At 38.4% G+C, this 24,202-nt stretch overlaps 3 protein-coding genes across 3 annotated transcripts; all 3 read right to left on the bottom strand.

Annotated features, from left to right (window-relative positions):
• Positions 1-1,077: 1,077 nt before the first annotated feature.
• On the bottom strand, positions 1,078-6,740 carry LOC112057053 (uncharacterized). Its single transcript, XM_052888898.1, has 8 exons — positions 6,683-6,740; positions 5,065-5,258; positions 4,375-4,609; positions 3,507-3,718; positions 3,239-3,424; positions 2,776-2,913; positions 1,582-1,754; positions 1,078-1,180 (listed from the first exon to the last, which is right to left on the bottom strand). The coding sequence occupies exons 1-8, from the start codon at positions 6,738-6,740 to the stop codon at positions 1,102-1,104; spliced, it is 1,275 nt and encodes a 424-aa protein (XP_052744858.1). The 3' UTR covers positions 1,078-1,101.
• A 92-nt stretch (positions 6,741-6,832) lies between these two features.
• Positions 6,833-15,302, bottom strand: LOC112054911 (uncharacterized). The gene is made up of 10 exons (XM_052888897.1): positions 15,290-15,302; positions 13,640-13,770; positions 12,385-12,536; positions 11,337-11,419; positions 10,562-10,779; positions 9,880-10,047; positions 9,418-9,582; positions 8,202-8,374; positions 7,333-7,410; positions 6,833-7,011 (listed from the first exon to the last, which is right to left on the bottom strand). Exons 1-10 carry the CDS (start codon positions 15,300-15,302, stop codon positions 6,861-6,863), a joined length of 1,332 nt encoding a protein of 443 aa, XP_052744857.1. The 3' UTR covers positions 6,833-6,860.
• Positions 15,303-16,445: 1,143 nt separating this feature from the next.
• LOC112056491 (uncharacterized) lies at positions 16,446-24,202 on the bottom strand. The gene is made up of 10 exons (XM_052888896.1): positions 24,112-24,202; positions 23,520-23,668; positions 22,483-22,634; positions 21,449-21,531; positions 20,701-20,918; positions 19,777-19,932; positions 18,755-18,907; positions 17,875-18,047; positions 17,344-17,421; positions 16,446-16,611 (listed from the first exon to the last, which is right to left on the bottom strand). Exons 1-10 carry the CDS (start codon positions 24,200-24,202, stop codon positions 16,446-16,448), a joined length of 1,419 nt encoding a protein of 472 aa, XP_052744856.1.

Below are 24,202 nucleotides of genomic sequence, written 5' to 3'. Positions count from 1 at the left end.
TTATTTCTGTAATCCACTTCTGAGTCTGCTAAAATAAGATTAAAATCGGCATGATATTAAGATGGACACAATAGAAGATGGGGCATCGTGTTTGTTTCGTTGAAAATATAGCTCTTGTGTTTCTCATTGGGTTAATTTTTCATTTTATTTGTTGATTTTTCATGCGGAATCGTTTGAAGTTTTCAAGGGGAATATTTGTTATCTGAAGCACCGAAGTGTGGAAGATGGCTCGAATACCTACTTTCTTTCTCTTTCTCTAACTTCCAAAAAGTCTTTGCCGAAGAATTAGCGGACGCTAATCCGCATTTGGAATTTACGAATCCCTCGGGAACCATGGATTTTTCCGGAATAATTCATAAATAATCTATCTCTACTTCAAATTCTAGGTGATTCGGTTCAATAGCCGAGGCAACAACAACGAGGAATGTAACAAACATTCCTATCATCAAAATCATCAGGTTTTCGCAAATCTTGGTAGTCCATGGATTTTGTCGGGATAAATAGTAGCCTATGTGTAAAATCTATTTCCATTCCAAATTTCAGCGAAATCGCTTCAGTAGTAGCGGCATTAAAGAGTAACAAACATACATCCATACAAACTTTCGCGCTTATAATATTAGTAGAATATTAGATTATAATTTATACCAATAACTGAATTGCGAGTAAATCGAGAAAAGTCATTTTTAAAATAAAATAAAAACCTGTCATCTTTATCTTTGTCCTTTTCATCATCCCTGAAAATAAAAATAATGTTCTTTATTGTCTGTAAACTGGTTTTAAGTGTGTTTAAATAAATTTCGTTGGTTACTATGCGACTAAGTCAAATTAAGACAAATAATTATCTTTACACGCCCCAATTTCGATTTGAGGCGTAAGTGACACGTCATGTATCTAATAACTAAATAATTAATAGTAAAAATCACATTTTTTTGTCCGTTTGATTTAAAACACCACTACTCGACCGATTTCAAGAATTCTTTCACCATTAAAAAGCTATATCATCAATGAATAACATGGGTTATATTCTATCCCCGTATTCACGTGAGAACGAAATCTACGCGGGTGAAACCGCGGGGCATCTACTATTAAACAAATAGAAGCTTACTCGTCAACCTTGTCCCATTTGACATCCCATTCCTCGTGAGTGATGCCTGATCGGAAAACTCGCCGACAATTTTCTCTGTAATATGTAAATTAACTATAATTAAACATTAAAAAGTATAGAGAAAGAATAGTCTGAGACAGATATGACGCCCCTCGATCTTGTGTGCGTTGTAAAGAGTAGGAGTTAGAGAGGGGGAGCGATTGGACGGGGGCGACTGGCAATATAAAGCGCTCGACGTTGCAGGGAGCCACTAGCTGCTGGCTGCTCGAGATCGTGGTGATTGGAAGACGGAAGTCCATGCAAGAGGCAGCTATGTCCAGCAGTGGACGACCATCGGCTGTTAATGCTGAAAGTGGACCTATTTATTACTATTTAAAGTTCACGTTACCTTGAAGGAATTTCAGGTTTAGGTAAATCCTAATCCATGTTTATAAATAAGGTAGCTAGATTTCTTAGATTGACTAAATTGTACTTACTCAACGTCTTTGTGAATGGCGCAAGAGATGAACTGTCGGTTCCTGAAGACGCTGGTGTAGAGGAAGGGTCCGTGGCAGGTGTGGCTCTTGGGGTCGATCTTGCACGCCGATATGACGCCGATGACTCGCTCCTTGCCCTGGTACTTCACTATGAGGGGCCCGCCGTGGTCGTTCTAACAAAATAAACAAAATATAATAACTAGCGGACGCCCGCGTTCGTCCGCGTGGAATTTTTCCGGGATAAAAAGTAGCCTATGTGTTAATCCAGGCTATAATATATCTCAATACCAAATTTCAGCTAATTCAGTTAAGTAGTCGAGGCGTGATAGTAACAAACATTCATATCATCAACATAATCAGTTGTTGCAAATCTCGAGAATACATGAATTTTTTCGGGATAAAAAGTAGCCTATGTGTTGATCCAGAGTAAAATCTATTTCCATTCCAAATTTCAGCCAAATCGCTTCAGTAGTAGCGGCGTTAAAGAGTAACAAACATCCAAACAATGCATACAAACTTTCGCGTTTATAATATTAGTAGGATAGTAGGATAGGAAGTAGGATAATATGCTCCCGACCGAGAAGTTAAGCCATAACCATGTACGCAGGAGATATTATAGCGCACAAGTGTGTGCGCAAGCACAGGTGCACTCTCATAATCCTCACTCTCATAATCAGATAGAACGCCAGACTACGACCGGTGAAAGATCAGGCGCAGGACCGACGGATTTACGTGCTCTCCGATGCACGGGGGTGTGCCAACCTCCAACTTTCCCAACTCTAGGCTTTATTTTTATTAAGTCTTATCTTAAAAGAAAAATCCCAATTAGCTATCGACAGGTCACGTGGTCAAGATCTGTCATTCCCATACATTTTTCTAGTTTTCAAAGCGTTAGCGATCGTAGAAAGAGAATCGACGTGCCACTTGGCTAGGTGGGTGGGGGGGGGGGGGGATGGTTTCAACGGGCTGACCCAGGATTCGACGGATGATTGTTGAGGCTAGCTAGCGTGCCGCGGCATACGGCCAGTGCTCCTACTGCAAGAAAGTCCGTGGTGTCCGAGTTTATCGACACTAGTTCTCCACAGATACAGCGATGCGGAGAAACACACGGAGCAACCAAGCGAAGGCCGGTGACAATTCTGTCGTCCAACAAGGTCTATACTCGTAGGTACTATAATTTAACTTATTAGGCACCTCACAAAAGCCGCCCTGCTTGTTTGTCCGGCGCGCGGTGTAGTCGTCAGGGTCGCGCAGGTGTCGGCCCAGGTCCAGCCGGTGCTGGTGGTCATCCTCACGCCGGGTCTCCACATCCGTGCAGTTGGCATATCTTTTCTAAATTTTCAAAGCAAACATTGTCTGTAGAGCCTTTTTAATCAAGTTCTAAGGAGGTTCAGGATTTTTTGGTAAATATGTTTTCCTCCAAGTAGCAAATTTTTGGGCGAAAATTTAGCGAACAATTAGGCGCATGCTTAACTTGAAAAAGAAAAGATTGCCTATTTTCTTTAGTCATCTCTAAAGTAACAAAAAAACAAAAAAAAACGCCGCATTAATACGGCTAATGCGGCTGTCGCTTAGCTCCTGCTTTTCTTCAACATTTACATTTTCAAAACAAACACAACTGCTATGTTTCTTGTTAGCTCAAAGTTGACAAACTCACATCACAAATGTCACTGAGCCGCTTCATGACATCCTTGGTGCAGATCATGTACTGTGTGATGATGCTCCGGAACCGTTGAGCCCACTTCTTGGCGCACGCCTCGTTGTCCATCACACACACCTTGGCCTCTTGGAGGAACTTCGCGTTGCCTGGCAGCTGTTCCGTCCTGAGCCGGCGGTACACTCCCTGGTGAGAGAATATTGTGAGCATAGAGGAATAAGATATGGAGCTGTATCTCATTCACACGGTTACGTCTTCAAAGCCTCACCTCTCTGAAGTTACTGCCACTGCCCCATCCAGCAATCCAGCCCTTTGTGCCAGCCTTCTCCAGCTCCCGGCTGACATTATTGTAGGCGACGAGATCCGTAGCGAACTCGCAACCTTTCTCCAATACTCCCAATTTGAAGGGTTTGTCTACTTTTACTATGGCTATGTCGTTGGATGACCATTTTATGCTGTCTTGGAAGTCGAACTTGTAATCTATAAAAAAATAAAGTGATATTCCTTTTCGAACGTACTGCACATACTCTAGTTGACTCTATGCACGCCACTGAACTCTAGTTGACTGTCTTTGGCGAAGGGTAAATATAAAGCTATGTGTTTTGCGAACGGGCACCTGATTTGTCATGAAGATACGCTTTTTACTTTGAAAATTAAGAGCTTGTACATTCAAAATCAGCTATCTCCCATCTCTATGATCCCAATCATCAAACAATCATAGTCCCAAATGGACAATTGGCTAACAAACTTTCAGCTGCTTTAAAGACACGGCGATCTAGCTGGAAGCTCTGACAGCATTGGACATTGGAGGAGTAAAACCAGGCGGGTCATCCATCAACTATAATAAATAGGCCCATAGGTCGTGGAGTAGACATGCCCGTGGAGTAGTATGTCTACTCCATCATTGTTAAAATGGCGTGGCCAAGAAGCCAAAGAAGGGAAGGAAAGGAAAGCTACTCACCTAAAGACTCAAATTATAACCATGTGCAAATCATCTTAAGTTCTACGGACATTCCGTCGACATGCCTAAAACAGTGGCTCTTAAGGTATAGGGCTACAATCATATTAACTAACACCTCCCACCCCCCATTGGTTACTTGGTGATTCGCTTTTCATCACTGACTCAAACCACTTACTTTTAGGAATGCATTTCCACACAACCTTGCGCCGATGATGGCAAACGCAGTCGTCGCTTTTATAGTCAAAGCTGTCCACAAACTTGGTGGTGCCAGAGACAACGTAGAAGCGATCAGCGTCTTCCACGCACGCGGCAGAAGTCAGCACATAGTGAGAGTCCACTATGACACCTCCACACAACCAGCCGCGGTACTTGTGTGCTTTTGCTGACTCTTTGGTTAGTTGGAGGTAGACCTTATGAAAAATAAATTTAGGGTAAACTTAATATTGCCTCGATTGATTCACGGTTTACGACGTTTATGACGAGTCCGAGTAATATCCAACCCTTTTAGTGTACTACCAGTGCCAGGTTTTTGCTTCATTGGCTAGAAAATGCCAGTAAATTAAAAAGACAGATTAAAATCTGATTGATGTAGGCTGCAATTCCCATTCTTTACAGTTTTTGTTGTACCTAAGACATACATTTTCGCTTCGTTTAAGGAGTTGATTGGTTACTATAAATTGATCGTATATTATGATACTATCATCAGCATATTTTAATAACCCATTGCATTGCAAAACCAGGTCACTCTCCTGAAAGAAGCGACGCGATAATTCAGTTACTGTTTTCCCTAATATTGAGACAGTATCGATATCAAATCAGTAATGGGAAGTCATTTGTTATTAACATTAGTAATCTATATTCTTACCATGTAAGGTCTCTTCCCTTCACTAACTCTCTTGCTGTATAAAATCCTCCTCGTGTCAATAACCGTGTTGTTTTCAAACTCCCATCCTTCATCTGGTATGTCGTGGATTTCATTGACGCTTTTATTAACTGCCGCAGCTTTAATACTCGTAGTTACATTCTTAACATCATTTGTTGGTATTGCGGTAACTGTAACTAAATTTATAAAATAAATATTAAATCTATCATTTTTGTATGTCGTAATTTGCGGTGTGACAAGAACGGATATATAATCAGTTTTTAAGGAGATTTTCTCGACCCTGAGTAGTAAGTAGGAGGCCTGGTCCCGTTAGGGGGTCGTTGAAATAGGCTGAAAATGGGGATAATGATAATAGGGTTAGTAAGTTACTTTCAATTTATCTATCACTAAGTGACAGATAAATTAAAAGTGTTACCTCTAATTGATGAAAGTACAGAATGGAAAACTACATAAAGAAAAAAATAGTAGTAGAGAAAGGCGAAAGACGAGATTGTAGACTTCTGGTAGATCACATTGAGTGGGATGATCAATTATTTAATTAGTTATACAATTTACCTAAAACCAAAATAAATGATATATAGAAAAGTCCAGTAGTCACCATTGTAATAGAAAAATCAATTATAAAAGAAAATTGTTGTATAGTTTTATATCTTTCGTATAAACTATTAATTACATGGTTAATCTACAACGTTACTAATTAATTTCGATGGTTTTTCAAAATAATAATCAATTTTTAATGGAATTTCAAGTAAATATATTTTTATTATGATTAGACTCGACCACTACGCGATCAAATGTAGAAAATAGACTACTGTTTACGAAATAAACTCCTTACTCATTTAAAAATTTGTCTCTATTTTATTTTATAAACAATACCAGAGATATTGTTTGATTTTAGCATATTTTATTCCATTTGAATGCACGGTGAACTTGTCGATTCATCGTGCAGAATCAGATGACTTTTTGATTGACAACATACCTATATATTTACTGTACTGTGTACAATTAATAAAAACATTAAGTCTGTAATGTTTACTATATTGTACGAATGACGGGTTGAAACTTATAATTGGACCAGACTTGAAAGAATATAGAAATTGAAAAATTAAGGGAGAATCGAGCTGGACCCCCTCGTATAAAGCAAGCCATCCATATACTACGCCACAGAGATCGTCGATTATTATATTACAAGTTTGTCCCTGATTTTCAGTTTTATGATGTGTCTGGATATATGGAATCTGGAAAGATTAGTGAAAAATCCCTAATCCCGATAACCCACAATGTAGTAGCGTGGCGGGCCGAAGCTCTGTATCCTCGTGTGTTGACCTATTAAAATACGCTGAGAATTATGAAGATGTAAAATATCATTTGGTTAAATTGGTTAATTTGGTATAACTAAGAAACGTGACAAGCTAAGAAAGACCTAAAGGAGATCTCATAGTCAAAGTAAAAAATCATTTATTTAAATTAGGCTTAGTTTACAAGCACTTTTCGATGAAACTTCACGATGGGATTCCACTATCAGCTATAATATTTCCAGCGTCTGTTTCCTTACACCTATAAGTTTGAGCATCTTCAAGGCTATGGGTATTTTATAGACATGTGTCCCCATCTTCGACCTGGTAATTGCTCTTCTTCTTTGGCATTCGTTTCGGCATATTTGTAGTCAAGCGTAAGTATTTACTATAAAAATAACTAATTAGTATCAGGGTTGTTAGAAGATGCAAATAAAACTTAACATCATCATAATCTGCTTTATTAGGAACAACGTTAATGACCTATTTAGGTTTACTTGTACCATTAACATTATTTGCAGCTCTCGTATCAGGTCTAACGATAGACCCTCTGTCAGAATAAACTTTATCTCTTTTAGTTTCTACAGAGTCTTCTTTAGCACGCTGGATTATTGATTGCTCGTTCTTAGCTGGTCTGAAACAAAGTAATATGTCATAATTATCATCATCATTAACAACCTATTTTCGACTCACTGTTGAGCTCGAGTCTTCTCTCAGTATGAAATTGGATAGGTCTTGGTCCACAACGCTGTCCAAATGCGGTTTGGCTAGTACATGTACAACGAATTTATTAGAGGATTTCTTTGGACAAAATATACTCTTAAATGAAATCTTGACAAATCTGACGATATCATCATCCAAACGATGATATTTAACAAAATATCCTAAATTCCCATAAATTTATTTTGAAACAGAGGAATTCTAAACAATAGTCATAATAAATCTCTTTCCTTACCCATCAACATGATTCTTCCACGAGACAATAGTCTCAGTGTGAGTTATTCCAGACCTGAATTGTCGCCTACATTTTGGTCTGAAACAAAAAACATTTATTTTAATAGCATCATACTTGAGAAAATAACAAGCAAAAATAGGTTTTTTGTACTATCTATGTCAAAGGGAAAAATCATACCAGACCAGCGACTTAGCTCGAAATATGTCTTTAGCTTTTGATGTACCCCTAACTTTTGAACCACAATGTAAAATGGATATCAAAATGATTGCTGTGACAAACTACACATGATGAAATACTTTTTTTTGTATTTGACTACCAGATATTGAATTAAGCGATAAAAATCCCTAAATTTCTAATTTTCAAATTTAATAACATTTTAATATACAAGTGTTCTTTGAGTGCCAAAGCTATTATATTACCATTTTGAGGCATTTATTAGGTTTTTTAGGGTTCCTTGCCTCAAAAGGAAGATTGAATCCTGTGATAATAAATAGTAAATGGAACAAGCAAACTGCAAATGGATAAACCTGAAGTAAACCACAGCTTTTAACAGAACAATATTTCGCAGGACATTCTTCAAGTTTCATCATGTGCCTACAATTACACCAGGACTGATACACATCAAACCGGAATGTATAGCAGCTTGACAGCAGTTATAATCATGTCAGTACTTTAACGGAGAAGCTCTGGCATAAAGAGGTCTATTACTATAACTCTACTCTTTAACATTAACAGTCAGAATTCCAGCCACGTACGAAAGTCAAGTTTCAATTAATTTCTTTAATTCCAACTTGTCAGTGCACTCAGAGCTGTTGAACTTTGAATTTTATAAGTATATTGAAGACATTATAACCTATCTTCGTACTCACTCAACGTCCTTATAAATGGCGCAAGAAATGAACTGCCTGTTCTTATAGACGCTGGTGTAGAGGAACGGTCCGTAGCACTTATTGCTCCTCTCCTTGACGAGACAGGCCGAGATAACGCCGATGACGACGCTGTTAACCCCGCTGCCGTACACCAGAGGACCGCCGTGATCATTCTGAGGATGAGAATGAATTTATCAGACTTGCAAGTAAAGTCGTATAAGTATATATTGTTATCATCTTTCATCATAATTATCAGTCTATGTTGATTGGTTGGTGTTTGGCCACAAGCTGAAGTTGCTCAGCGAGCTATGAAAAGAGCTATGTTAGGACTTTCTGAAGGACCACCACCAGAGGATCTGGAACGAGGAAATTCGTAGGAGAACGAAATTAATCGGATAAGGATTATCAAACTGAAGTGACAGTGGGCGGGCCATATTAGTCACAGAACAGATAGGTGCTGGGGCTGACGTGTTCTGGAGTGGCGATCACGTACCAGCAAGCGCAGTGTAGGACACCCTCCAGCCAGATGGTCCGACGACATTAAGAAGGTAGTGGGAAGTGGCTGGATGAGGAAAGAGGAGGATTGTGTGTGGTAGCGCGCTCTCGGAAATGCCTATGTACAGCAGTGGACTGATACAGGCTGTGGACTGATACAGGCTGACAATGATCAGCCTATGGATTTTTTTGCCTATGATCTTTTGTTGGAAATTTATGTCATTCTCTTCCATTTGCTTCTTATTCATACATCACCTCATTATCCTTTTACACATATTTCATACACTCAAAATGTCTCCTCCTTCTTCTCCACTTGTGTTCACCTTACAATTTCAACATTCTTCTTGTTATTACCTTTATTCCTCCGCATCATGTGTCAACTAATTACTACTCAATTTTTAGACTTCCTCTTGTATTCAGTATACTTAAATTGCCCAACAAGCTTCATGGTTTTATTTTTCTGCGGGAAGAAAAATACCCCACAGATTTCTGCAGGTAAGCATTGCTTGTTGTACTATCCTGGACTAAAATATATCCTTCCAAACTTCTCAGTCAACACGCAACGACAGCGTTAATTCGACGCTTTATACTATAATATAACGTCCAACATCTCAAATATATAGCGGAAAAACTGCTCTACTGACAAGACTTAAGCTCTAGCACCCGCAGGAAAAAGTTGCCGATCTCCGTGGTACTAAAAAAAGTTGTACTAAGAACCCACCTCACAAAATCCTCCCTCAGCGGCCGAGGCGTATCGCCTCGTGTCGTTATGTGCAGAATGAATCGTCAGGTTGGTCGGTATTAACTCACTTCGGAGCACTTTGCCGTCTCTCCTTGCGTCTTCCTCGTCAGAATAGCTTATGTCTTGACAATCGACGTATTTTTCCTGCAAAAATTTCAGTGAAATCGTCGTTATTCGTATCAGTGAGGTCAAAAACACCGTGAGGAAACTTGCATACCTGAGAATTCTCTTAATTTCTGCGTGTGTGAAAGCTGCCTATCCGCATTGGGCCAATATGGTGGACTATAGTATAACCCCTCAATATGAGAGGAACCCGTGCTTAATAGTGAGTCGCATATGGGTCATGGGGTGTTAGCGATGATGTAGTAATAATTATATAAAATAAGCCATTATTGAGAACTTAATTAGTCCTCTGTAGCAGAGAAGTCATAAAACTCATACATTACAAATCTCAGACATGGTTTGCCCGATATCCTTGGTGCAGATCATGTAGTTGTCAATAATGTTATGGTATCTGGAGCCCCAGCGTCGCTTGCACCTGTTCTTGGGGATGATCTCCACTTGGGACTCTAGAAGGCTCTGTTGGTTTTCCTTTCTTCTACTGACCCACTGAAAGTTACATAATCTATATAAACTGGGTTTTGTACAGATGGGGTATATTACCCTGAAATATGTAATCAACCGTCTATTCTCTATTCACGTATTGTCTATGTAGGTACGCATTAGCAGTGGTAACGATAAATAACACAGCAAATAGGTTTTGTGCTACACAGTGCCTTATAAATAGGAAATAATAATAATAATTAGGTAATAGATAGACTAGGATCGTGTTTATCTAGAAGACTAAGACGCCCCACGGTATTACGTGCTCGGTCTCTTAATTAGTCCAGGTCTGGCTGGTGGGAGGCTTTGCCTATGTCTAGTTACCCCCTACCGGCAAGGACGTAACGCCATGCGATTTAGCGTTCCGGTACCGATGTCGAGTAGAAACCGAAAGGGATGTGGATTTTCATCCTCCTCTAAACAAGTTAACCAGCTTCCATCTTAGATTTCATCACTTACCATCAGATGAGATTGTAGTCAAAAGCTAACATGTAAACAATAAAAAAAATATATAACATACATCATTGTATCGAGACGTAGTACCCCAGCCAGCTATACTGGCAACAGTTCCAGGGTTCTCCATTGTCAAGCTCTGGTTATTGTAGCAAATGGGCTTAGGCACAAAGTCACATCCTTTGATCCTCCTGTTGAAATCGAATTCATCCTCCACTTTAACGATCGCTATGTCGTTGTTCATCCATCTTATGTTGTCGTTTTCATGACCATCGAATACGTAATCTGTGAATACATTTCATTACATAATGTAGTAGCAGCAACTTTGACTGTATCATGATTTTTTAGTAGAGGAAACACTACGAGCAATCCGCAGGACTTGTGACCTTGGGTGTAGATTCAAAGGATCCTTTCCTGCCCGATATTGTGACGTGACTTGTAGCAGCAACATTGATTGTACGATGATTTTGTGGTAGAGGAAACACTTAGAGCAGGTACCTGGACTTGTGACTTGGGAGTAGGTTTAAGGGATCCCTTTAGAATGCATAACTCACCTTCCCTGCCCGACATGTTTTCCATGCCCACACTAAACTATTCATGATCAATAATTACAACATAATATCAATAATAATTACAACAAACATTATTGCACAAAATCACTAACGCGTCTAGCAGCGTATCGGTGTCCACGCTGCCTAACAAACAACTGAGTTCAAGTCATCAAATACCTTCTTATTTATACCCACGTCCCCTCCACTCCACAATAACATAAATAATATGTATGTAAAAACAATATGTTCTCCATGCCCACACTACTTTACTAAAAATTTATTAATACATACTCTTAGGAATACATTTCCAAATAGCTTTTTTTGCACCGTTTTTGATACACGGGTTGTTGTATCGATCATCTTCATCGGCATACCTAAAATTATTTAAATCCAATGATGTTAAATACTGTAAGATGTTTTACTAGGTCATGAAAAATGAGGCGCTCAAAAGAGGAAATTTCCACATCTCAATGTTATTTGTGGTAAACAACGAACGTTATATAAACAAATAATAACTAAATATTGTCTACAATGTCGGTTATGTGTTCAGGAAGTGTAATTAAATAATGGAATTATGGAAGACAAAATTGTGCATGTGTGCGCTCAGTTTAGTAGCCTATTAATCGGATCACTTTTTGCGGTGATTTTGTAGGGACGTAACCAATCTATAGTATAAAATTATCATTGCTTAAATCAGATCAATCAATCCTACTGATAATAAAAACGTGAAATTTTATATGGATGTCTGGATGCATGTTTGGATGTTTGTTACTCTTTAACGCCGCTACTACAGAAGCTATTTGGCTGACATTTGGAATGGAAACTCTTACTCTGGAATAACACATAGGCTACTTTTATCCCGTAAAAATCCATGGTTTCCCGAAATTTGCGAAACCTGATGAATTTGATGATATGAATGTTTGTTACTCTTTCACGCCTCGACTACTAAACCGAATTAGTTGAAATTTGGTATTGAGATATAATATAGCATAGATTAAGACATAGGCTACTTTTTATCCCGGAAAAATCCATGGTTCCCGAGAGATTTGTAAACAACTAAATTCCACGCGGACGAAGGCTAGTGAGTATTTAAGAGGAGTAGAAGGTTAGCTTGGTATGGACATGTAATGCGTAGGGAGGAAAGTCATATTACTAGAAAAATGTTGAATGTGCAAGTGGAAGGACATAAGAGAGAAGGCTGGAGTGTGTAAAGAGGATGAGAGTGGATGAATTGACGAGTAATAGAGACGAATGGAAAAGATTGACATATTTTTCCGACCCCACTTAGGGGGGATAAGGGAAAGGAGATGATGTGAGTCATAATGATTGCAATTCTTACTTGTAAGTCCCAGAAACTACGTAAAAATGTTCAACGTCTTCAATACAAGCTGCCGACGTCAGTATGTACTCCTCATGGAGGATGACTCCTCCACATAACCAGGAGCGATAGTTCGGTTTCTTATTGTTATTGCGCGGTAGTTTGAGATAGACCTGGGAATTAAATTATGGTATAACCTTTATGAAGAGACGCGCCAACGTCGTGCGTCGGCCTCTGCGTTTTTTTTTATTTATTATTCTTAGAGGAGACCTCTGTGTTTTTTTTATTTATTATTCTTTACAAGTTAGCCCTTGACTACATTCTTACCTGATGGTAAGTGATGATGCAATCTAAGATTTTGAAGGAAAGGAAGCGGGTTAACTTGTTAGGAGGAGGAAGAAAATCCACACTCCTTACGGTTTCTACACGCATATATATACATCGCACCGGAACGCTAAATCGCTTGGCGGTACATCTTTGGCGGTAGGGTGGTAAGTAGCCACGGCCGAAGCCTCCCACACGCCAGACCTGGACCAATTAAGAAAATCTCAATCTGCCCAGCTGGGGATCGAACCCAGGACCTCCGTCTTGTAAATCCACCGCGCACACCACTGCGCCACGGAGGCCGTCAAAAACCAGCTCAAGCACGATTAAATAACATAATTGCCTAGCAAACGAAAACAAATAGACTAAAGATATGCCACTGAAGCGAATAAACTCGCTAATGGACTTAATTTAATAACGTAAGTTATTTAGACTATAAAATAGGTACCTACCTGAATATTGTGAACAATGTCGAGTTATGTGTTCAGGAAGTGTCAAAAACTATATAAACATATACCTAAGTATATACCTAGTGCATGTAAATACAAAATTACGCACGTGTGTGCTGTGTAGAGTAGCTAAATTCGGATAACTTTTTGCGATGATTTTGCAGGCACGTAACATATCTAATATAAAATATCATTGGTATGCAATATACTTGTACGTATGTATTCTGTGACGTAACTCCGCATTTCTAGGGTCGTGTAGGTACCAAATATAGTTTGACAAGTTCGTTGTTGACACTCCTATGATTTGCGGGCGACGGGGAGGTAACGCCTGCGCGGGTGTGAAGTCGTGCGCGCGAGACAGATGCCGGAAGTGGGAAGCATCAGTTGTAGGTTTATCTGTCATCGCTACCCGCCTCCCGGCCCCCGCGGACCACGGAGTGTTACGAACGAATTTGCCAAGCTACAGAATCGTATTTGAAGCTTTACAACAAATATGTGTTTACCATGTAAGGTCTACCATCCGTTACTTCATCGCCATTGATAATTCTTCTTGTATCATTTATTACTGTGCTTAATTCTTCAGGTAGATGCGTTGCTACCTGGATCGCATGAATATCTGTAACTAATCCAGTATCTAATTGGTAATTCTTTTATAATTATACTTAGACTACCTGTGAGAATACGGAAGTAGAATATAGCTCATATCACTCGCAAATAACGTGGCTTTTTAGTGGTAAAAGAATTTTAATAATCGGTTTAGTAGATCCGAAGATTACCCTCTACAGCACCACAAACTTTACCTCTTTATAATCTATACTAGCGGACGCCCGCGACTTCGTCCGCGTAAATTTCGATGTCAACTTTACTATTAGTAATTAGTTTAGTTGTATAAATAATGACGTAAACCTAAGTATATAAAATTAATAATTTTTAAAACACAAAAGGTACTATATCTGCTAATATATAGAAGATAGATATATGGTGTCGCGGACTTTTTTGTAGAACTTTTAAAGATACATAAAGTCTCCATACATTAATTTCAATTTTACACAATAGTTAAGGCAGCGCATGCGAATAAGTCTGTTTAAGAGGATTTTCAGTCCGACCTGTATGACAAAAACTGTGATAACTCGGCTAATATATATGATACAAATATAAAAATATAGCCTATAGCACTCCCCGATAATGTAGCATTCTACTGGTGAAAGAATTTTTAAAATCGGACCAGTAGTTCCGAAGATTACCCCATTTGAAAAATGTGACAAACTTACAAACTTTACCTCTTTATAATATTAGTATAGAGTATAGACTAGTATAGATTAGTATAGATATAGACTAATTACTAATATTATAAAGCTGAAGAGTTTGTTTGTTTGCTTGCTTGAACGCGTTAATCTCAGGAACTACTGGTCCGATTTGAAAAATTCTTTCAGTGTTAGATAGCCCAGTTATCGAGTATAAATATATATATTATTCCCGTATTTCTTACGGGAACGGGAACAACGCGGGTGAAACCGCGCGGTGTCAATTAGTTTTAGTAAAGATTAAGTGATTAAAATGTTGGTACATCACAATATATTTTACTACTAAGTATATAATATCTGTTTTAGTTATATTAATTAAAATTGTAATTTATAAAATTATATATAAACATATAGCAAGAACTTGTTGAATTCAAATAGTTGCATTAGTTAGTAGGTTTTTTTTTTATTCTGTACAAGTTAGCCCTTGACTACAATCTCACCTGATGGTAAGTGATGATGCAATCTAAGATGGAAGCGGGCTAACTTGTTAGGAGGAGGGTGAAAATCCACACCCCTTTCGGTTTCTACACGACATCGTACCGGAACGCTAAATCGCTTGGCGAAGGTACTAACAATTTAAAAGATTTCAAGATCAAGTTATATACCTATTCCGTAATTATTTATATATTTTTGAGAGCTGGTAGATATACTTACTGTAAATATATAGAATACTCGCTGCTATGTAATGAATAACCTTCATTTTAACTAAAGAATGACTTGAAGTAAGAGAAATAAAATACAGTTTAAAAGTCAATTTCATGCGTTGGTTTTACGTTCCTTGATATGTGATAGAAAATAATCAAATAATGTAATAGTAAAACTGTTCCATTGATTAACTTTACAACATACCATTCATCAACATTACCAATTTGTTATATTTTAAAATAATAATAATATAAAAAAGCCTTAATTGCTGTTTGGGTTGTTTTTCATCGTATCAGCCGATGGACGTCCAATGCAGGACATAAGCCTTTTGTAGGGACTTCCAAACAACACGATACTGAGCCGCCTGCATCCAGCGAATCCCTGCGACTCGCTTGATGTCGTCAGTCCACCTGGTGGAGGGTCGACCAACACTGCGCTGCGCTCGTTAATGTGGTCCAGCTTGTTTTGCACTACGAGTCCATGTTGGACCCGCTATATTCCTAATCTTATCCTGGTCCTCTGATTCTTTTGCCGTCTCTCGGATACCATTCTGTTATTAGTTTGATCTATTTTCCCTGTTTGCTTATTATCATCTTTTACGAAAAATAAACAAATTCCAGACTGTCAGACCCCAACAGTCTATCGGTTCTTCAAACTACTATTATGTGCTCTCTCTGACTTGACTTCAAATTTCTGAGCCTATTTTTGAGGTCCATAGCTTAGACCAATTATAGAAGGACCTGTATCGCACTCATAGTCACGAACGAAATTGTCTGTCATTTTCTGAAGAAAACGAGCTTAGATTTGGTATATATTTTATACTAAATTAGAAGTTTCTGCCCGTTTTTTACATAATTCAATTACACAAAACGGTATTATTACCAACCAACCAACACGATTACAACTATTTAACATCGATTCTACAGAGACAGTTTTTATAATCGCATTAGATCGTTGATCATATACTTTGACAGAAAAGTAACGTCTAGCGAGGCAGGTCCTATAGAATAATTGGTCTGAGGTCCATAGCTAGCGACCCAATCTCGGATCCGTAGTTTATCAAGAGTAACACCAATTATTCGAAGAGTTCTTTAGGCACTGAGGAATCATGGACGAAAATATGTCGCAAAATTCGCTGCTGAGAAGAATTCGGCAGTTCAACTCTTTTTCAAAATTTTACCTACCTAACTGGTCTCTAGGACCCTGGTCTTAGGTGTATATACTCCACTGTTTGTTTATAAGATTTGTAAAAGAATCGATTTGTAAACGACTCGAGATTTAATAAAATTCTTAAACGACACTTGTCGATTCTTTTCAGGACAAATTATTAATGAAATCCAAGATTATAAAATATATTTATTTAGACAGTAGAATTAATATTCTCCAATTTCATCGCTGCATGATCAGTGTGAGTTCTTAAAATGACACCGCCGTGTTTCATTACTTTATCTAGTTTTGTATCATTCGATGGCTTTTCATTAATACTTCTCTTATCTTCTGATCTTCTCATTTCATTTTTGGCTGGCCTAAAAGATTGTACAAAATATTTTATTCACGATTCAGTTATAAATTAACACAATCAAAGACATCGCCGAAAGGTTGTCTGTATGTCGGTTTTCTATTAAACATATTTTGGAGAGTGTTGGAGAGTGTACGAAATTTTTGATCTAGTTCCTTCTTCATCCTTTAACCAATGAAGTCCGTCAGGCATCTTAATTTAAATCTAAAATACATTCGAAAATCACTCCAGACTAGAATCCCGAAGTTTGTATTTACATTTTCTTAAAAGCCGCATTTAATTCAACGCGTTAAAAATTTCCCCAAATCCACATTGCATCAAACGGATATTTAATTTTATGGTAGATAAAATCCGTTCGATGCGATCCGTATGATGCGGATTAGTGGACGCACTTGTATGACTTTCTTTACAACGAATACTAAAATCCGTTTCATACGATACGTCCGATACGATGCAGATTTGTGAACGCCTGTCATAAAATAGTATCTTCTAGGCAAACAGCTAGCCTAACCATATGTCAGCCACTGGCGATAAAGTAAACTCACATGCCTGCAGCGCTAACAGCTTGACAGCCGATAAAACTCAGCGTCTGTTGGTCGCGATGTGCATGACATTATGCCGATCGCATGTGAAATTACTTGATCGTCAGTGGCTGACAATAAGGTATGATCATGAGGATGGTAGGATGGTAGGATATTAGGATCATGGTATGATCATCAAACTCAAGACTTGTGCTTACCCGTCTGGATGACCGTTCCAACTTAGCTCCTCTTCTCTATATGAATCACCGGATCTGAATATTTTTGTGCAGTCACCTCTGAAATTTATAATATATTTTTTGTGAACTCATTGTGCTGAATTCAATATATTATTAAAAGTAATAAAGAAAGCAGTCGTTAAGTCGAAAAGTTACTTAATTGATACAAGCTCCTCAATTATAAGGTGGTATTAACATTTATTATTTATATTATTGTGGAGGGGAGGTATCAATATTGGTATAAATAAGACGGTATTTGATGACTTAAGCTCAGTTGTTTGTTAGACAGCGTAGTCACCGTCACGTTGCCAGTCGCGTTAGTGATTTTGTGAAATAATGTATTGTGTTGTAAATATTGATAACGTTTTGTGTTCATTAATTTCAATTAGGATTAGTTTTCAAGCGAATAATTGAACTAAACAAGCAGGTAATTGAATTTCTTCCTTGAATTGAATGAAATAGTATTGTTTTCTATACTAAAACGAATATGAACAAGTAAGAATTTTGACATACGCAACGTCTTTATAAATGGCACAATTTATCAGGATCCTGTTTTTATAGACGCTGGTGTACAGAAACGGTCCATAGCACTTGTTTGTCTGCTCTTTGACGAGGCAAGCGGAGATTATGCCGATCACCATAGCGCTGGCTCCCTCGCCATGAATTAATGGTCCACCATGGTCATTCTGGAAAAAAGTTTTTTTTTTTAAAGAGTTAACCGTTGAGTTTCTTGCCGGTTTCATCTCAGCAGAACCTGCCTTCTGAACCGGTGGTAGAATCTTTACAAATAGTCAATTGAGGTGTCAAAAGTGCTTGTAAACTAAGCCTACTTGAAATAAATGAATTTTGAATTTCAAAAATAAATCTTAAATGGACATTATTTCCCAAATACATGACAAAAATCTTTCGCTTTTGCTAACGTTTCGCTTCAATTTTTCTTGACTACAATCTCACCTGATGGTAAGTGATGATGCAATCTCAGACGAAAGTGGGTTAATTTGCTAGGAGGAGGATGGAAATCCACACTTTCAGTTTTTACCAGAACACTAAATCGCTTGGTACGTCTTTGCCGTTAGTAGATCGTCAAAATGATATTTTTTTTTATTCTTTACAAGTTAGCCCTTGACTACAATCTCACCTGATGGTAAGTGATGATGCAGTCTAAGATCTAAGATGGAAGCGGGCTAACTTGTTAACCCCTTTCGGTTTTTAAACGACATCGTACCTGAACACTAAATCGCTTGGCGGTATGTCTTAGCCGGTAAAATTAATTAAGAGACAAACATCCCGCCCATCTAAAGCAGATCGGTGGGTTTTAGTTTCTTACCCCCTCTCCTATAAGGAGGGAATGTCGGGCTTACTAGTGGATGTAAAATGATAATGATGAAGCAACCTCACAGAATCCTCCGTTGTATTGCTGCTGGTTCACTCTGCGAGTGTCATTGTGGTAGCCCGAATGTAGAGACAACTGATTTGGATTGATCACCCGTCGCGACTCCTGGTTTTCATCGGAGTAGGTAATCTCTGTGCATTCGACGTACTTTTCCTAAAATTATTAATAAAGTAGAGTAAAAATTTTAAGGAAATATATCGTAAGGAATCCTGAATAGTTGAGAAATTTCTTAATTCTCTATACGTGTGTGAAGTCTCTAATCCCAATCGCGCCAGTGTGGTGACTCTCATTCTGAGAGGAGACTCGTGCTCAACAGTGAGCCGTATATGGTTTTTCAATGATGATAATGATAACTTTTAAATTGAAGTCGTTTATTTCAATTATGCCCCACAAGCACTTTTAAAATGTAGGGTACCTATTCATATTACTTTTCTTACCAATACCAAATAGGTAAAAAAGAATAAGTTTTTTTTAAATGAACAATTAAATACCACAACTGCAACTAAATACTAAATTTTGGTAATATAGTTACCACATTCGTTAGTTAGTTGATATAGTCAACAAGAAAGCCTTAACTTTTACCATACTACGAGTATCACACAGTAGAAATAAAATAGTAGTACCTAAATTAAAAAAAAAAACACACACACACACACACACACACACAAAATCCTCGCCATGTTACGAAAAAAAAGGATACACTTAAAAGTATTTGATGCCTTCAATTTTTAAAAAGTTTTAAATTTTCATTTTTTTTCCGATCCTGTAGATAATTTTCACGGCCTCCGTGGCGGTTTTACAAGACGGAGGTCCTAGGATTTAGGCTTTATTATTTAGTCCAGGCCCAGGTCAAGCGATTTAGCGTTCTAGTACGATGTCGTGTAGAAACCGAAAGGGGTGTGTGTTTCATCCTCCTCCTAACAAGTTAGCCCGCTTCCATCTTAGATTGCATCATCACTTACCATCAGGTGAGATTGTAGTTAAGGGCTAACTTGTAAATAATAATAAAAAGATGATCATACGTTGCAAACTTCACTTAATTCATTAACGATATCTCTTGAGCATATCATGTAATTGTCTATGATGTTGTGGTACCTCGGTCCCCAGCGCTTCTTACACTGACTTTTGGATATCAAGAGGACAGAGGTTTCGAGAAGATCTTGACTCGTAGGCTTAGGCTGGAAATAAAAAAAGTATTTATAGCACTCATAAAATATAGAGAGGCAATATTTATTACATATTTCCTTCATCATCATCATTATCATCATCGCAACAAGCCGAAGGGGGAGCCGCTGACAGGGAATCTGCAACAAACTAGCTTTCGAGGAAATCCTTGAATGATGTGATGCCATCAGATACGAGTACCTACATGAATGGTTTATTGCCTCTGAGCAGATTGACATGACAGAAAGTATTATTTAAAAAAATCATCATCATCATCATCATCATCATCATACATCCGTCGAGTAGTTTATGTTTCTATAACGAACATACAGACAGACAAAAATTTTAATGATTGCATTTTTGGTATTAAGTAGTATCGATCACTAAATCACCCTCTGATAGTTATTTTGGAAATATATTACAGAATTGACCTCTCCACAGATTTATTATAAGTATAGATGTTATGAGTTCCACTTGAGATTGATCCATTTATTAATTAAAAGACACCTGTATATGGACCTCGATAAACCGGTATTATGGTCAAGTGGAAGCCATTAAAATCTATACTAACATTATAAAGCTGAAGAGTTTGTTTGTTGATTGAACGTGCTAATCTCTGAAACTACTGGTCCGATTTGAAAAATTCTTTCAGTGTTAGATAGCCCATTTATCGAGAAAGACTATAGGTTATATATTACCTCCGTATCCCTCCGCTAACGGGAGACATGCGAGTGAAACTGCGCTGCGTCAGCTAGTACAGAATATTTTTATTATCACCTTACATCATTATATTTCTCAGTGCTTCCCCATCCGGCTATAATGGCTGTTTGGCCTGGATCCTCGAACCTGCTGGATTGGTTGTTGTAGCAGATCGGCTTCGGTATGAAGTCACAGCCCTTCACACGATGTGTGAAGTCGAACTCATCCTCCACTTTTACGATAGCGATGTCGTTGTTCATCCATCTTATATTGTCATTTTCATGACCGTCGAAGACGTAATCTGTGGAGTATTCAGTGTTGGAAATAGTAGTCTGAGTGGGTTATGACGTCATTCGATCTCGCGCTGGCTCATGCCAACGGCATGACTTGTTTCCGTAAAGAGTAGGGAGTTAGAGAGGGGTAGCGATCAGGTGGGAACGACTGGTGATATAAGGCGCTCCCGTACGGCCGGCTTCAGTATTCTCGTGGCGATCGAGCCGTCCACATTTCTGCTTGTGTAATTCTTTATGGGTTTAGGTGGGGAGAATAGATTGAGCAGTGAATGGTGAGTTGGCATGTCGGAAGGGATCCCTTAAACCTGCGACCGGGGTCACAAGCCTCTGTGACTGTTCAAGGTATTCCCTTCCATTCTAGGGTTTGTTTTGGTTACCTACAGTTTGATTTGTTAGTAAAGTTGTCCTGACAAATATTGTGAATTTGACCTTTGTTCGACATTGGTTTTCTTATTTCCATGACCCATTTTTTCATTTTCACCAGGACCCTTGCTTTCCTAGTTACGTCTGATTGTACCATTTAGGTAATTGAACTTACTTCTGGGTATACATTTCCAAATAGCTTTCTTGGCTCCATTTTTGATACAAAGATTGTTGTAGCGATCGTCCCTTTCAGCAAATCTGATAAAAAAGAGAAAATCCTTTTCATTGAACGTTTGCTTCCAAAACTCATAGCATAGCATAGGTTCAGGACGAAGTTTTCTCGAAAACTAATATTCATTTATGGTCACGCTGCTAAAATGTGTAGATATATGATATTCATGGCGAACTGGACAAAACTATGAATGCAGAGAACCATGGTGGCGTTTTTCTTTCATACAATCTTCCCAGACTTTGTTGCGTCCGTTGCGTATAAAATATCATCATCACCATCATTATCAGCCGATGGACGTCCACTGTTGGATATTAGTTTTGGACATAGACTTGTCTATAGACTTCCCAGGATCACGGTTCGAGCCGCCAGCATCCATAGGCTCTCTGCAACCCGCTTGATCCCCTCGGTCCATCTATAGAGAGCGGTCGACCAACACAGCGCATTCCGGTGCGGGAGCTTTCCAACACTTGGCACCCCAACATTCTTTGGCGCTTCAAGCTCTATCTTCCCTACCCATTGTCTCTTAAGCTTCGCGACTCGCTGAACTACATCGGTGACATTGTTACCCTTGCGGATATCCTCATTTCTGATTCGATCACTGACACAGAGAAACTCTGAGCATAGCTCGCTCCATCGCCCGCTGAGAAACTCTGAGTCTGAACCTTCTTATGAGGTCCATTAACTAGCGAACAAGTCTCAGATCCGTAGATTGACTCGTTACTGGCAACACGCACTGTTCGAAGCTATAACAAATATGCCCCCAAAATGTAAAAAACGAATCTTAGGTTGCTTCATTTTTTACTCGTAAAGTATTCAACAGAAAACGTTAAAAACCCTACCATGTTTCGTATCGTTCATTATTTTGTACATCACGCCATGAATAGGTATCACATACGCAATCTTTTAGCAGTATGTCAGGATTTATTATTTTTTTCCTTGACCAAAGGACTTTAACTTTAATAGAACTCAAGACAAACCTGGAAGTGCCAGAGACAACATAGAAGTGTTTGGCGTCCTCTATACAAGCGGCTGATGTGAGGATATACTCCTCATGGACTATCACACCAGCGCAGAGCCAACGGTGATAGTTCTTGTATTTAGGATCGTTCGTTGGAAGTTTTAGATAAACCTGCAAATAACAATTAACAAAGCCTTAATTGCTGAACGGTAAAGAGAAACCGAATCAGAAATGAGGAGATCCGCAGAAGAATCAAAGTCACCGACATAGCTCAACGAGTCGGAAAGCAGAAGTGGCAATGGCCCGGCACATAATTCGAGGAGCCGATGGACGTTGGGATCCCATGGTGCTGGAATGGCGACCTCGCTCTAGAAAGCGCAGTGTTGGTCGACTTCGGGATCGTGATGTTTGGAAGACCTTACTATAGGCCTTTGTCCTGCAGTGGACGTCATCGGCTGATATGATGATGATGATGATGATGATGATGATGAAAGGAGCCGAATTCATCACCGAGAGCTCGTGGTTCGATTCCCGCCTGCTGGACTTTTGTCTAGTCTTTTCCGACTAATTCGGGGGGAATGGGAATATTGGTCATATTCAAAAGTTATGGCAAATATTTAGAAAATTTTAGTTTGAGGGCATTATTATAATCGATATTGAAGCAAAAAATATACTTTTTTTTTTGTCTGTCTGTTTGTAATTTTTGTTGATCGGGCATCACGCTAAAACTACTGAATGAATTCAAATGAAATTTGGTCCGATTTGAGATCATAATACGAAGAATGTTACAGGTTACTTTTTAAGATTTATCATAATTCTACCCCTAAAAGTGTTAAAAAGGGGCTGAAGTTTTTTTATCATGAATCGCTCGAGCGATTGCTTTGACTTATATTTTTGTAAAATGAAAAGAGGACTATTTATTATAATTATATTAATCATGCGAATATTATATTAAAAATATTAATATAAGGGGGTGACATATGGGTTGAAAATTTATCTTCCACTCGTAGTTTAATCAAAATCACTGATACAATACGTATACATTTGAAATCTTACCATATAAGGTCTACTATTGTGAGATTTTTCGCCATCTATAATTCTTCTCGATACATTCAGGACACTTCTAGCTTTGCTTAAGTCTGTATTTTTTACAATATCATATACATTGGGTGGCAGTGTAGTTGCTACATTAATTGAACTTTTTACTGGAACAAAAATGAATATTACCATTCCTTCCTTCCGTTCCTTTCTTCTTGATTTTATAAGCTGAAAGTACGTCAAATCTTCCAGTTCCAATACCATAGGTTAGTAGCTAAGGTTTCACAGTATAATGTGCTAAATGATCCTGTGATGTCACCAAAGAACGAAGCCGGATCCGCTGGGTTTTAGTGGGTATTCCGCAGTTTCGGCGAGTCCCACATACCCTCTGGAGTAGGGATGCAGTGCATTTCCCAGCGAAAAAAAAAAAAAAAGCTAAGGTACTATGATATTATCTCATTGTTTATTGATATATAATAAACATTAAACAATGAGATATTAGGAAAGAAATTCATAGATTTTTAAACAAGAAGGCGTGGAATGTCCTTCCAGCTTCTGTTCTCCTAAACTGAGAATTCCTGGTGTGCCATACTTAAAATACGTAGCAAACCATACACTAATACGCTTATAGCTGGCACTATGTACACAAGCTCCATATGCAACATGGTGTTGCTTCTGAACGATACAGTAAGCTGCGTCAT

This window comes from Bicyclus anynana, chromosome 24, assembly GCF_947172395.1.
Source record: "Bicyclus anynana chromosome 24, ilBicAnyn1.1, whole genome shotgun sequence".
Classification (NCBI taxonomy): Eukaryota; Metazoa; Arthropoda; class Insecta; order Lepidoptera; family Nymphalidae; genus Bicyclus; species Bicyclus anynana.
Note: the sequence above shows the minus strand (reverse complement) of the source record. Positions and strands in the feature narration are given on the sequence as shown.